This window comes from Pleuronectes platessa, chromosome 19 (assembly GCF_947347685.1).
Source record: "Pleuronectes platessa chromosome 19, fPlePla1.1, whole genome shotgun sequence".
NCBI classification, from domain to species: domain Eukaryota; kingdom Metazoa; phylum Chordata; class Actinopteri; order Pleuronectiformes; family Pleuronectidae; genus Pleuronectes; species Pleuronectes platessa.
This window is the reverse complement of record NC_070644.1, coordinates 1,524,208-1,536,736: the sequence shown is the minus strand read 5'-3', so window position 1 is coordinate 1,536,736 and position 12,529 is coordinate 1,524,208. Positions and strand designations below refer to the sequence as shown.

Sequence of the window (12,529 nt, the reverse complement as noted above, 5' to 3'; positions counted from 1 at the left end):
GAGTAATTTTTTTTGTCGAAGACGACCTAGGAGGCGCCTTCTTTGTGTGTGGCAGTCGTCGTTGACTGTTTATTTACATAGCCACTGCTGCTCCACATAGCCTTTTTCTGGCTAACAAATTTGTCCCTGATCTCCACAGCTTCGTAGACTCATTGACCTGCAAACCGACGTTAGCCGAGATCTCCTTCCAGGAATTGCAAGCCATCTGCGCGTCATTGTATTCCGTCAATGACGGGTTATACAAGTGGTAATACTTTCAGATCTCTTCTGCAAAACGCTCTTCTATTTGGTCCATATTCGTTCTTCTAAATCTTCCGTGGTTTCTGCCGGTATGGTGGTGCATGAACCCGGAAATGTGACTCCGGAAAGGATGTAGTTAGCAGACCAATCACAGCCTTGCGGGCTGCGTGAGGCTTGCGTTGCTTTGTCGTATAGTCACAAAAGTTGGGCGACGCACGCAGGCACACAAGAAGGGGTACGCAAGCATGCAAGGAGCACGCAAGGGGCTCTTGCGTGCCCCTGCGTGTCTCTGAAAACGCAGAAGCATGGGCCGGCCTTAAGAAATGCAGCAAATGACAAACACTTAATGGATGAGTCAAGGTTTACCCTAACCTCAAAGAAAATATTACTAAAACAAAGGCTGCACAGGACAACCGCTGAGTTTTGGTACATTCTTGTGCTGATGAGAGGCTGTGACATTTGAGATACTAGTTTTGTATAGAAAATCTCTGTTGTTTAAAAAGTAAACCCACAAGACACAAAATAAAGACACAAGTGAAAGCTAACCTTCAAACTGTTCTAGGCAGCTGCCGATTTATATAATGTAGCTGGGTATTGAGCCTTAATATATTTAGATATTCTGATGAGTTTTTCTTGGGGGCTGGCCAAAGAAAGTCAACAGAAAGTCAAACACTCTCGCTCGGAAATTTGTGTTCTCACATACTACCCTTCCAAAGAATGTCCAGAGATTCTTCAGAGTACAGTGAATGTCGGAAAGCTACTTGGCTATGCCATGTAGACCGACTGTGACGTCAATTCTGGTCGTATTCCCATTCGACGCACTCTATCGTATAGTTTCTTACATAGAGGAACCACAACAAATTGCGGGAGTTGGTTTTTTCCAGAGTTTTTGGGACGGTAGACATGCCAGATACCCACATTAACGTGTAGAAGCACTACAAAAGTGGATTTTTCATAATATGTCCCCTTTAAAAGGAACGCAGGGAAGCTGGAGCCAATCCCAGCTGGCACTGGGCAAGAGGCGGGGTAGACCCTGGACAGGGCACCAGGGTATCACAGGGCCAACACAGAGACAAACAACCATTCACACTCACACCTACATACTATTTAGAGACTCCAATTAATGTTGTTGTTTGGGTTCCCCCTACTGTATTTTGGTTTCACTCTCTATTGAATAGTGCAGACTCCAGGTGAATCAACTCAGATCTCAAAGAGCATCATCAAACAAAAACAAGGACAACGTTTCTGTGGTCAGATCAGAGCAGTTAGGGCCTGTGTCAGGCAGAGGCAGCAAAGAGGAGAAAGTGTCTTCACATGTCCTTCTGCATTGCAGTAAAGAAGTTATGTTGCCTTTGTTTGTTTACACTGTACCAAACAAGGCAGCATTTGCCGCCTCATGTGTGATTTTATGCAGCGTGTCACTCTTGTGGGATCAGAGGCGTGACATGTAACACAACAGTGTCAGCATCCTGTCCCGTCAGGCTTTCCCGTTTATACAGAAGTTGATTTGGCTCCGTGGCTACCTCCACTGCAGGTGTAAAAGCAAAAAAACTCTATAAACTGTGTCAAATAAAAATATCTAGTACACCATTATCATTTCATCGGAGACGCAAAGCTACCAACATGCTAAAGATTGACAAAGATGCTGCAAAACTTATCTTGCTCGGAAGGAACATTGTCAGGGTATATAAGGGAACTAACAGTCTACATGACGCGCCTTTGCACACAAATTTAATCTGGGTTGGCTGTTATTGAGTGAAGAGTCTTTAAGAAGTACTCATATTCCAAATTTGTGCACATTCAAGACTAATGCACAGTAGGACAGCCATTTTAACCCGTCGGGAAAATGTTTAAGAGCAGAGAACAATTTAAGAGCCCCCAAATCAAAAACCACTGATCCTAAGCATTAGTCAGTGTTAACTCGTTTACTAGACCTGCAGCAAGAATAGATGCTATCAAGTTCCCTTGTGATAGTAAAACACTCCTTGTGTACTAGAAATGTGTGTGTGTGTGTGTGTGTGTGTCCTTTCTATTCAATTCAATTTGTATAGCAACAAATCATAACATACATTATCTCAAGGTCAAGACCTTAAATTTATACAGAAGTCCAACAGTTTTCACAACAAGCAAGCACAGTGCTTTCTACGTTAGAGTAGCAGATCTGTCCCAAACCACTTAGATCTGACCATGTCAGGTCCTAGATGCCTGTTGGAAGGTTCAACTCTCTGTATGATCCGACGAGGCGTGAAGAGTCCCTGACTCCATGCTGCTTCAGGCATTCACCTTCTCAAAAACTCTTGTGCTCCCTCATGGCAGAAGTCACAATGATGCAAATTCTCTTCTAAATATTCTGGCCTACAGCTAATATTAACATCCACTATTATACTGTGAGTGTTGATGCCCCCAACACCAGATGATTTCAGAGAGAACAAAATCCTCAAGGAAACATGTACTGCCTTGTAAAAAGTGCACTACAGCTCACAGGATCCTATTATAGCCACATCCATCAGTTTCACTCCAGTTTTCAAACTGAATTACTGGAAACCACCAACACCATTAGCAGGCATTGTGCTTCTTTCACAGCCCACTCACCAAAATTCAAGTCGTGGATGTTTTATATTATAGTAATAAGCTACTCTACACAATCTGGCTGAAACACTAACCATGCCCTCTGTGAAAACCCTTACGAGGCTTAATACTTCGTGACATATGTTAAGAATGTGCTATGAAACTACACCTAAAATATTTATTAGAACAAGGAAAGAAGAATCCGATAGAAAGTTCCGCAGTATTTTCTTTCTGTTCTAAAGAATGATTAGTGTTTATGAGAACTATTACTGCTCAGTGTTCCCTCTGACCAGACAGTCAACACAAACAGTCCTAACATTGTGCCGTTCAATTTCCCAACCCTGGTATTAAACAGACCCTGCTGCAGCAGTGTCTGCCTCCCCTCAAATTATAACATGATTGATGATCCCAAGAGGCCACACTCAACACACACCATGCTGCGTGACAGAGCTTGGCTGAGAAGACCTGGCTTAAAAAAACTGAGTGCACAGCCATTAACAAATTTGTTTCTAATCATTAATGAACTCTTTAATACTCTTGATTGTTTTCATGAGTTGACCACTGACACTGACTTCTGGAGGGAAAATGGCTGAGCAAAGTTAGTTTGAAAATGAAACAACTGAAACTTACAACTGCGTATAAAGACATAAAAGTTTCCACATCTCACCAGTTAACCAGGTGAATACCAATACCATGACCAGTAAGTGCAATGCATTTGTGTTTATAGTGGAATACTGATGTAAGTGCCACAGGAACAGAACTAGATGCTACCTTAGAATGAATCTTGTCTGCTTGCGGTTACAATGTGGGAAGTCGTGTTTACAGTATGCTTGGTGTTTAGGAAGTTAAGACATGATAACACTACTGCTAGGATACGGGGACATCGACACTTAGATTAATGTTGTTGTCCAGAGTCAAGAAGCTACAGAGAGTGAGGAAAAATTTGAGACCATTGATAATATCAACATTTTCCTCAGTGGTTAAACTTCCATGTCCTCTGCCATTTCTGAAAATAACATGTCATAGCTCATGAGGTCTGAAGATGGGGGTGTTCAAGTAGACTCTACATGGGTAGACAGGAAACATGGCCCCCATTTGAGGGCAGCATAAGAAGACACACATGTGCAAGTCTCAGGTAACGTCATCCCAAACTGTAAATCTCTTTAAGTCCAAAGTTTCTGCGGTGAGTCGGCTATAGGTTGCAGCTATAGGTCTCTTCGATCAGAAAATGAAAGTCAAGTCAGGTCATTGGTCAGGATCGAAAAAGTAAAGTCAAACAAAATTCTGATCATCTAAACCAGTAAAGACAGTTGTCACGAAAGCTTATGTTTCCTTTGCAACATTAACTAAAACTGTTGAAGCACTTACACTAGTTAACCATACTTAATGCGGTGTGTTCTTTTGCAATGTCAGATGGTAACATGTGAAACAAAAGATCATAATTTCTTGACATGACTGATATGCTGCCAGTGTTTCTGTGTTAGCGTTTTTGCTTCTGCTTCGTGACATCACAACCCTTTGTTCTTTATCACAGTGTGCAATTACCTACAATACATTTACTCACTACTATACCACAGTTGTTCAGATCTGCTGGTTACCTGAGCTTAGCAGTTAGCAATGGCTTCTCGATCACACTCTCCATCTCTCTGCAGCTCATTGGGTCTAATCTTAATTATTTCTCGACCTCCTTTAGAGATGATGGTTGATGTAATAGTAAAATGTGGTGTATTTTCTGGAACGGAGGGGAGGCTCAGTGAACTGGAAGTGCTCTACACCGTTGAAACCCAATCATACTCTGTGGTGGTTGGCCGGCCAAGCTCCCAATTTTCTGAAAGCTCAGAGTTGACGAGTTGTGACGTGTTTGCTGATCTTTTCCTAAAGTGGCCAGACAAGTTCAGTTTTCATTTAATAGTAAGAATATGTAATTTCACTTTAGACGTAACATAAGTTCTTCTTTTGATATTTTATAATGTCTGAGGCTAGGGCTGGGTATTGACTACAATCTCATGATACGATACGTATCACGATACACGTTGCTTTTGAATAATGACCATGTCCTGCACAAAATTGACTACAACAGTTGTTTTTTATTATTCCATAAAACAGCAAAGGCGAAGTCTTAGGGATCGCACCACTCAAAATACTTAAAATTCTGGTCATTAAAAATCTTAAAAGTAAAATAAAATAATTATCATTCTAATCCCAATAAAAAAAAAAGGCAATGCACAGAAAGGATCTGTCGCTAACGCATCTCTACCCAAGATCCCCGGATACGGTGTTTTTAATTTGAGTACAGGGACCTGGTTGACCGCTTTGTGAAGTGGTGTGGGGAGAACCGCATGCAGCTCAACGTGAAGAAGACGAGGGAGATGGTGGTAGATTTCAGGAGGACCAAGCCCCTGCCCTCCCCTGTCTGCATCGGTGGGACGGCTGTGGAGGTGGTCCCTGCTTACAAGTACCTGGGTGTCACACTAGACAATAAACTGGACTGGTCCACCAACACAGAGGCCGTCTACAAGAAGGGCCTGAGCCGGCTTTATTTCCTGAGGAGGCTCAGGTCCTTCAACGTCTGCAACAAGATGCTGCAGATGTTTTATAAGTCTGTTGTGGCGAGCACCATCTTCTTTGCTGTGGTGTCCTGGGGTACGGGCATCAAGGCTAAGGACGCCAACAAACTGAAAAAACTGATTAGGAAGGCAGAGTCTGTGGTTGGCTCTAAGCTTGTCACCCTGGAGGAGGTGGTGGAGGACAGGATGCTGGCAAAACTGCTGGCAATCATGGAAAATCCCTCTCACCCCCTCCACAAAACACTGGACAAGCTAAGGAGCAGCTTCAGCCACAGACTCATTCAACCCCGCTGCTCTAAGGAACGATACAGGAAATCGTTCCTCCCAACCGCAATAAGACTGTACAACTCCTCTACCTCTGTCAGAGCCACCATCACAGAACTGATCTAAATATACCTGTCTCAATTCATCATTTCATACAATAATATTGTCTTTTGCACACTCTGTCTACATATTCTTACACTCACAGTATATTATATTATCTATTGTATCGCCAAATACTTATATTGATACCCGTACTATATATCATATATTATATCATACTCTTTGTATATTCTTTGTATATATAAGTCTATATACACATATTTTATTTATACATGTGTACATGTTATTATTATTATATTTTACTATTATTATTATTATTATATATACTGTTGCTGCTATTATTACTATATACTGCTATTATATTGGTATAATTACTATCATATATAAATATATATTATATATTATATACTATATATACTGTACTATCTTTTATATACTGTCTAACAATAACATTACCATCATATCATCAGTACTATTACCATCATCTGCCACTGCACCTTATCTACCTATTTTATCTTTGGTTTCTGTTTTTATTCTTTCTACCGCAATATTTTATATTTTATATTTTATTCTATTGTATTGTATTTTATTGTATTCAAATGTACCGGCTGCTATGACGACTTAATTTCCCCTCGGGGATGAATAAAGTAATCTATCTATCTATCTATCTATCTATCGTAAGTGCTGAGTCTGTTGCTTGAACATGAGCGCAGTTGCACATCTGGGCATTTAGCGGTGCTATAATGTTCTTCGGACATTACGAGTGTTGCAGCTTTTAGCGGCTTCAGGGCTTTAGCCTCATCTTCAGCACAGGCCAGGTCCGCTTCAGTTAAGGTCCACAACTCCTTAGAAATCTTCCACACCTCAGTGGAGAGTAAGTAAGAAACAGTGGGCGTCTCGAGTGCACATTGAGCGGCCAAATTCAGACTGCGAGCAAAGCATTTCACATGCAATAACTCCGCCAGTTTTTCCGGTGTTTCTTCCTTACTTGTTTTGAGTTGAGACGTGTGCTGTTTTTACCTATGCTGCCCACTTTGGCATTATTGTGCACTGCACCATAGGTGAAGTTTCGTTTTCAAGACGGCCGTCAAAGCATTTGATGCCGTATCGATACAGTAGCATCTGCATCGATGCGTGCATCGGCATGACGACGTCACGATATATCGCCATATCGATTTTTTGAGCACAGCCCTATCTGAGGCCAACCTTGATTTTCCTAATGTCCGAAACAATTCATCCCTCATTACGACTTTGAATTTCCTGCCTTACATTAGCTGCCTGGGCGCTTGCTGAATTGTTGCACTTTGGCTTCTAGACAGCGACAGAAATGTTAATTATTAGTGTCAATGTCGTTGTGGGGTTAGGGTTAACATTTGTTTAACCTCTACTCAGACAAAAATGTAAAATGACTTGATAAATGTTGTAACTATTATCGTCTGAGTAGCATATCCAGCTATCGTGCTGGTTGTCGACCACAGCCTTTGGTTTTAGTTTATGTTTCCAGCATTCCACATATATGTTTTCATATGGATTAAACAAAGGAGAGATACAACATATGAAATACTGAGATTCAGTGGGGGTTTTGTACTGACTTCAAACACTGATAATAACTCGGATGACAAAAAGAGGAGTTTCAAACTTACCTTCGGCAGTAGGTGCAGCGCCACTCTGAGCTTCAGCCAGACCATCTGTATCTGCTGATGGTCCTGGATTAGCTGAAGAAATAGCAATACACAAGTGTTGGAATAAGTAACTACATTGGAAAATCTGTCTATATCATTTAAACAAATATTGTCTAAAAGATCACACACCACACCTCTCCAGCCTCAGAATTAGGGGGTTTCATGGACGGTTAAATAGGTCGCAGCCAGCTGAGCTCTGCTTCCTGACATCCAAGTCACACCCTGCTGAAGCACAGCTCTGTCTCCTCAATCATATCCTGTCTCACAATCTTGGATTACCTTAATAAATGTCCCAAAGAAATACAACAAATAGTCCCAGTTCTAAAATTGAACTGTTTTTTATGTTCTGGCAGATCAGTACAAAACAACTCCATGGTTAGAACTAAGGCCAATGAGAGCCTATTTGGAGAGAAGTATATTAATATCTGGGATGTTTTAATATTGTATCCACATCGCCTGGTTGGGGTTGCTTTAACAAAAAACAAAAAAGTCTATAACGCAGCAACAGAAAGAAAAACATTACAGGCATAAATTGGGTAAAAGTTCCATTTTGTGTTTGGTATCATGACGGCGGTTTGTTTTCTTTAGGGGATACTTTTTGAGGAATATGGGTAATGGATATTCTAGCTGCTCAAATTGATTGGGCCTGGCTCTTCCTGGAAGCTAATCAGGATCAGGCACATGTACGCAGACACAATTTATGGCTTGGTTATTAGCTAAACTCAACTTGGCATTGGCTCATATCCATGTGATGCAGAGCATGTGCTAGACAGATGTGGGTGGTGGTAGAATTTGGTGTTAGGAGGACTGCAGTGAGTAAAACCATACAGTATTCCTTCCAATGGCTCTGCTTACCTCTATAGATTAGAGTTTAATCCAGCCATAGATGTGAGCAGAAATGGAGACAAGCTTTATTCAACATATTAAGGATGGATTACATTGCTAAATATTTTGACATCAGATACTAGATTTTTATTCACTAGATCTTGGCCACCGCCTCTGAATCGAACAGATCAAGAATAGAGCTCTAATGTTTTAAGAAAGTTCGTCTGACCTGCACTAACTTCACGACATCCTTGTAATGTGCATATCATAGTGGATATGATCACACTGGCAGGATGAAGCACAAGCACCAACACAGAACACTAGGGATTGTTTGATCTTAGCCTTGAATATTCTTAGTAAAATACTCCCATCTGTTACACTGTAGATCAACTGCACAAGTCACCAACTAAAAACCAAATGGAAACAACAATGAGACGTCAACTCCTGTAAGAAAATGAATTAGAATGAGGACAGCTAAACATTTCCAGGAGAGGGTATTAATGAAAAGGCTTGTGGTGTAATGTAACATATTTCAAATGCCGGTATCAAAACAGCTACAGGTTCTCTAACTGAAAATGACAAATATTTGGGAATTTGAAAGGAATTTCCTTAAAGGCCCACAGAAAGCAAATAGCAAATAGGTTCAAAGCTAGACTTATCATAATTCTTGTCTATAGCTTCCTGGTTCTGTGTACAAAAGTGCACTGATCTTTGTTGCTTGTGATACATGTCTCGCTACACATTGTAACTTGCATAAAAATCATGTTTAACTAAGAACACTTAATTTCAAAGTACAGTGCACAACCCTGTCTGAACCTCATAGAGTAGTTTAGATTATGTTGTTAACTGTCCATGTTTAGAAATTGGTTAAATAAAGTCATATTAGCGGACTCCAATTTAACATGCTCCATGTGTTTAGGCCACCTCTGTAAACTACTGTATTACCAGCTGGGTAATGTGGCCAAGTCATAATTACCTAAATTAACTGTGTTTAAGTTCACAGGTACTTCGCATACATGTTTTGAATGCTGTCAGTAAATTACAATGTCCCTCAAGGTCAGATAACAATTAACCTTCTCTAGTGCCCCACTCAGGGCTAATTTGAATTTGGGAGAATAGATGTCTGAATTATCAACTCACACTCAGTGGGGTGTCATGAACACACCAGCCTCCAGGAGCCACTAGCAGGGCTTCATTCGTGCTGCTGCCAGATGAGCTTGCCTATAAACCATGAACCCCACAACACATGTCGTAATCAAGTTAATTTATATTTTGAAGAAAACCAAGACAACCAAGACCTGCACTAAGCTTCATGGTGCCTGGTTGTAAGCAGCGGCCGTGATTGAAGCCTGAAACATGCTTCTGCGTTTTCACGGGCCCGTAAGCGCAAGAGCCCTTCCGGGTCCCTTACGTGCTTATGTATCCCTTCTTACGTGCTGACGGGCGTCGCCCCACTTTTCTAAAATTTACGGCAAAGCTCCGCAAGCTCACTCAGCCCGCAAGGCTGTGATTGGTCTGCTCTACATCCCTTCTGGAGCTGCATTTCCGGTTTCATGCCCCATAATACAGGCAGAAACAACGGGAGATTTAGAAGAATGAATATGGACCAAATAGAAGAGCGTTTGGCAGAAGAGATCTGAAAGTATGTCCACTTGTATAACCCGTCACTGACTGGCGTATTTGTCCGCCTGAAAAAGGCTACAAGGAGCCGCAGTAGCTATGTAAATAAACAATCGATGAAGAAGAAAGAAGGCGTCTCTCAGGTCGTCTTCGACAAAAAGCATTACTCCGCCTAGTGTTCTGGCGCGGAATTGCTTTGTAAGACGCGCAACGGTTGGGGAAGCATGAATGACAACGAGTCTTGCGCCACAGCGGCGTGAAAAGACGCAGACGCAGTCGCAGAAGCATGTTTCAGGCTTGAGTCCATGTATCTACAGCAGTGGAAAATGTTTGATTGGGGGCGATAGGATGCTTTTCCATCCCGAGCTGAGTAAGACTGCTGGCTGCTGCTATCCACCATGAAAGGGCCCTTTGAGAGCTGAGAGGCCAAGCCACAGCTCCATCTACTGGAGTTTTGACTGAGGGCCTTCTGGAACACCTCAACACTTTCCTTCTCTCCCCTGTTTAAACTGCTTGTTAAGTGTGTGTGTGTCTACACTTGCCTCTCAGTCCTCTATCCTTTGTCTCTCTTACACCCCATCCTCCACCCCTCTACAATTTCTGCTCTCACTTCCAACCTTTCCCTGAGTTTTGGACAAGGGTGGATTTGACATTTCGCAGAGAGCAGACTGGAGTTAAACAAACAGTTCCTGAAGACAGATCTCCTCAGGAGGCAAGAGCGATGTTGCTGGTTCAGTTAAACCTCAATGGAAGTAAAGGACCACAAAGTGTCAATTGAGGAAAACTCAACCACTGTTTTTCTTCTCTCCAAGAATGTGAGTGGACAACAGAGGATGTCAAGGCTGCAAGCATCTGTTATATTTATTTTTCTATGAATGTAACTGCATCGAGAATGTGAGTTAGAAACATGGTTGATGATGTACATCCTGCTGAGCTATCGAAAAGTGTTCATCGGTATTTGTATGGTTCCATCTCAGTTGACACTGCCAATGCTGTAGCCATTTTCAGACATGTCCTCAGGGGATTTCTGTTGTTTGCATATCACGCATTCACAACGCAGCGGGTTGTTCTCTCACAACAACAGCAACAAATTCTCTGCGGAATCCAGGTGAGGGGTGGTGCAGCAGGCAGAGGCCGGACTTAACATATTAAGTCCACTGCGGAGGTCATGTGATTTTGTTTACAGTACATCGATAATGCCGCTGGCTCTTGACTTCTTCGTCGGTCAGTTCTATGACTACGCTTTTTCATCCGGAGATATTCATATTTCCTTTTTGTTCGTTTTTGCGTCTGTTGCGTGTTAGAAGCATTAACCCCCTCCCACACTTGCCCGCAGTGAATCTAGCAGGGGATCTCCTGCTGTGGGCTCACATTCTGTGCACTTACATTCTGCAGACTTTCAGCTGACTTTATGCTAGGGGGTGTAAGGGAAAATCCAACTGACCAGGTGTCTCACTGCTGTGGCCTTGGCAAACAGGAAGTTTGCTACAGCGGCCCGACACAGCAGATAGACACAGAGGAGGATTTCATATCTTTTTCATATTATATAATAGAGGAAACCCTGACTTGAAAGAGAAGCCTGTGGACTTCTTTAAAAAAGGTAAACGTGATGGCCTCCAGCAACAACAATCCACCATCTCCAAGCATAGCACTGTCTCCAAGCTATCTCTCTATCTATATATTGTGGTGTAGTCGAGGGCAGTGGTGGCGGGCGGCGCGGTGGCGGGGGAGGGGCGGGGGCGCCCCAACTACCCCTAACCAGCTCTGGGGGGGGCCCAGCTTGCAAAAGTTTGAGAACCCCTGATCTAAGTGAAGCTGGAGCGGCACATTATCTCCCCAGTCAAAATAAGTCAAGTCCTGGTCAACCTTCCTCCTCTAGATATCCGAGTCAGACCACACTGTGTGCCTCTGTCTGTCTCAGGCCTGCGGAGCCTCTCAGTTACTGTTGTGGGACTTATTCAGGCCCTCCTCAGTTACAGAGATAAGTGCTGTCTTAGAAGGAAACCCCACACTGCTTTTTGAGGTTTTATGTCGAGGGGATCATTGCTTACAGACATAGAGTGCTGTGAAAAAGTATTTGCCCCCTTCCTGGTTTCTTATGGTTTGCATATTTGTCACACTTAAATCTTTCAGATCATTAAATCAATTTTTATATTAGACAAAGATAACCTGAGTAAATATAAAATGCAGTTTTTAAATGATGATTTCATTTATTAAGGGAAAAAAGCTATCCAAACCTACCTGGCCCTATGTGAAAAAGTAATTGCCCCCCATGATAAAATATGAATGAATTGTGATTTACAAAAAATTTTGGAAAGCTGAATTCAATTTCACTAGCCAGACCCAGGCCTGATTACTGCCAGACCTGTTGAATAAAGAAATCACTTAAATAGAACCTATCTGACAAGTGAAGTAGGCTAAAAGATCTCAAAAAGCAACACATCATGCCGTGATCTAAAGAAATTCAAAAACAGATGTAATTGACATGCATCAGTCCGGAAAGGGTTACGAAGCCATTTCTAAGGCTTTAGGACCTCAGTGAACCACGGTGAGAGCCATTATCAGCGATGTGAAAGACTCATCGCCAGTTATCGTAAATGCTTGATTGCAGTTGTTTTGCCGCCAAGGGTGGCATAACCAGTTATTAGGTGTGCTTTTTCACAAAGGACCAGGTAGGTTTGGATGGCTTTTTACCCTTAATGA

At 42.1% G+C, this 12,529-nt stretch overlaps 1 protein-coding gene across 1 annotated transcript in view; it reads right to left on the bottom strand.

The window, feature by feature from the left end:
- ror2 (receptor tyrosine kinase-like orphan receptor 2) overlaps positions 1-12,529 on the bottom strand; it is a 47,449-nt gene that overhangs the window by 17,539 nt on the left and 17,381 nt on the right. Inside the window, exon 2 of the mRNA XM_053411388.1 lies at positions 7,343-7,414. Coding sequence (XP_053267363.1) covers positions 7,343-7,414 — 72 coding nt within the window. The remainder of the gene's footprint in view (positions 1-7,342; positions 7,415-12,529) is intronic.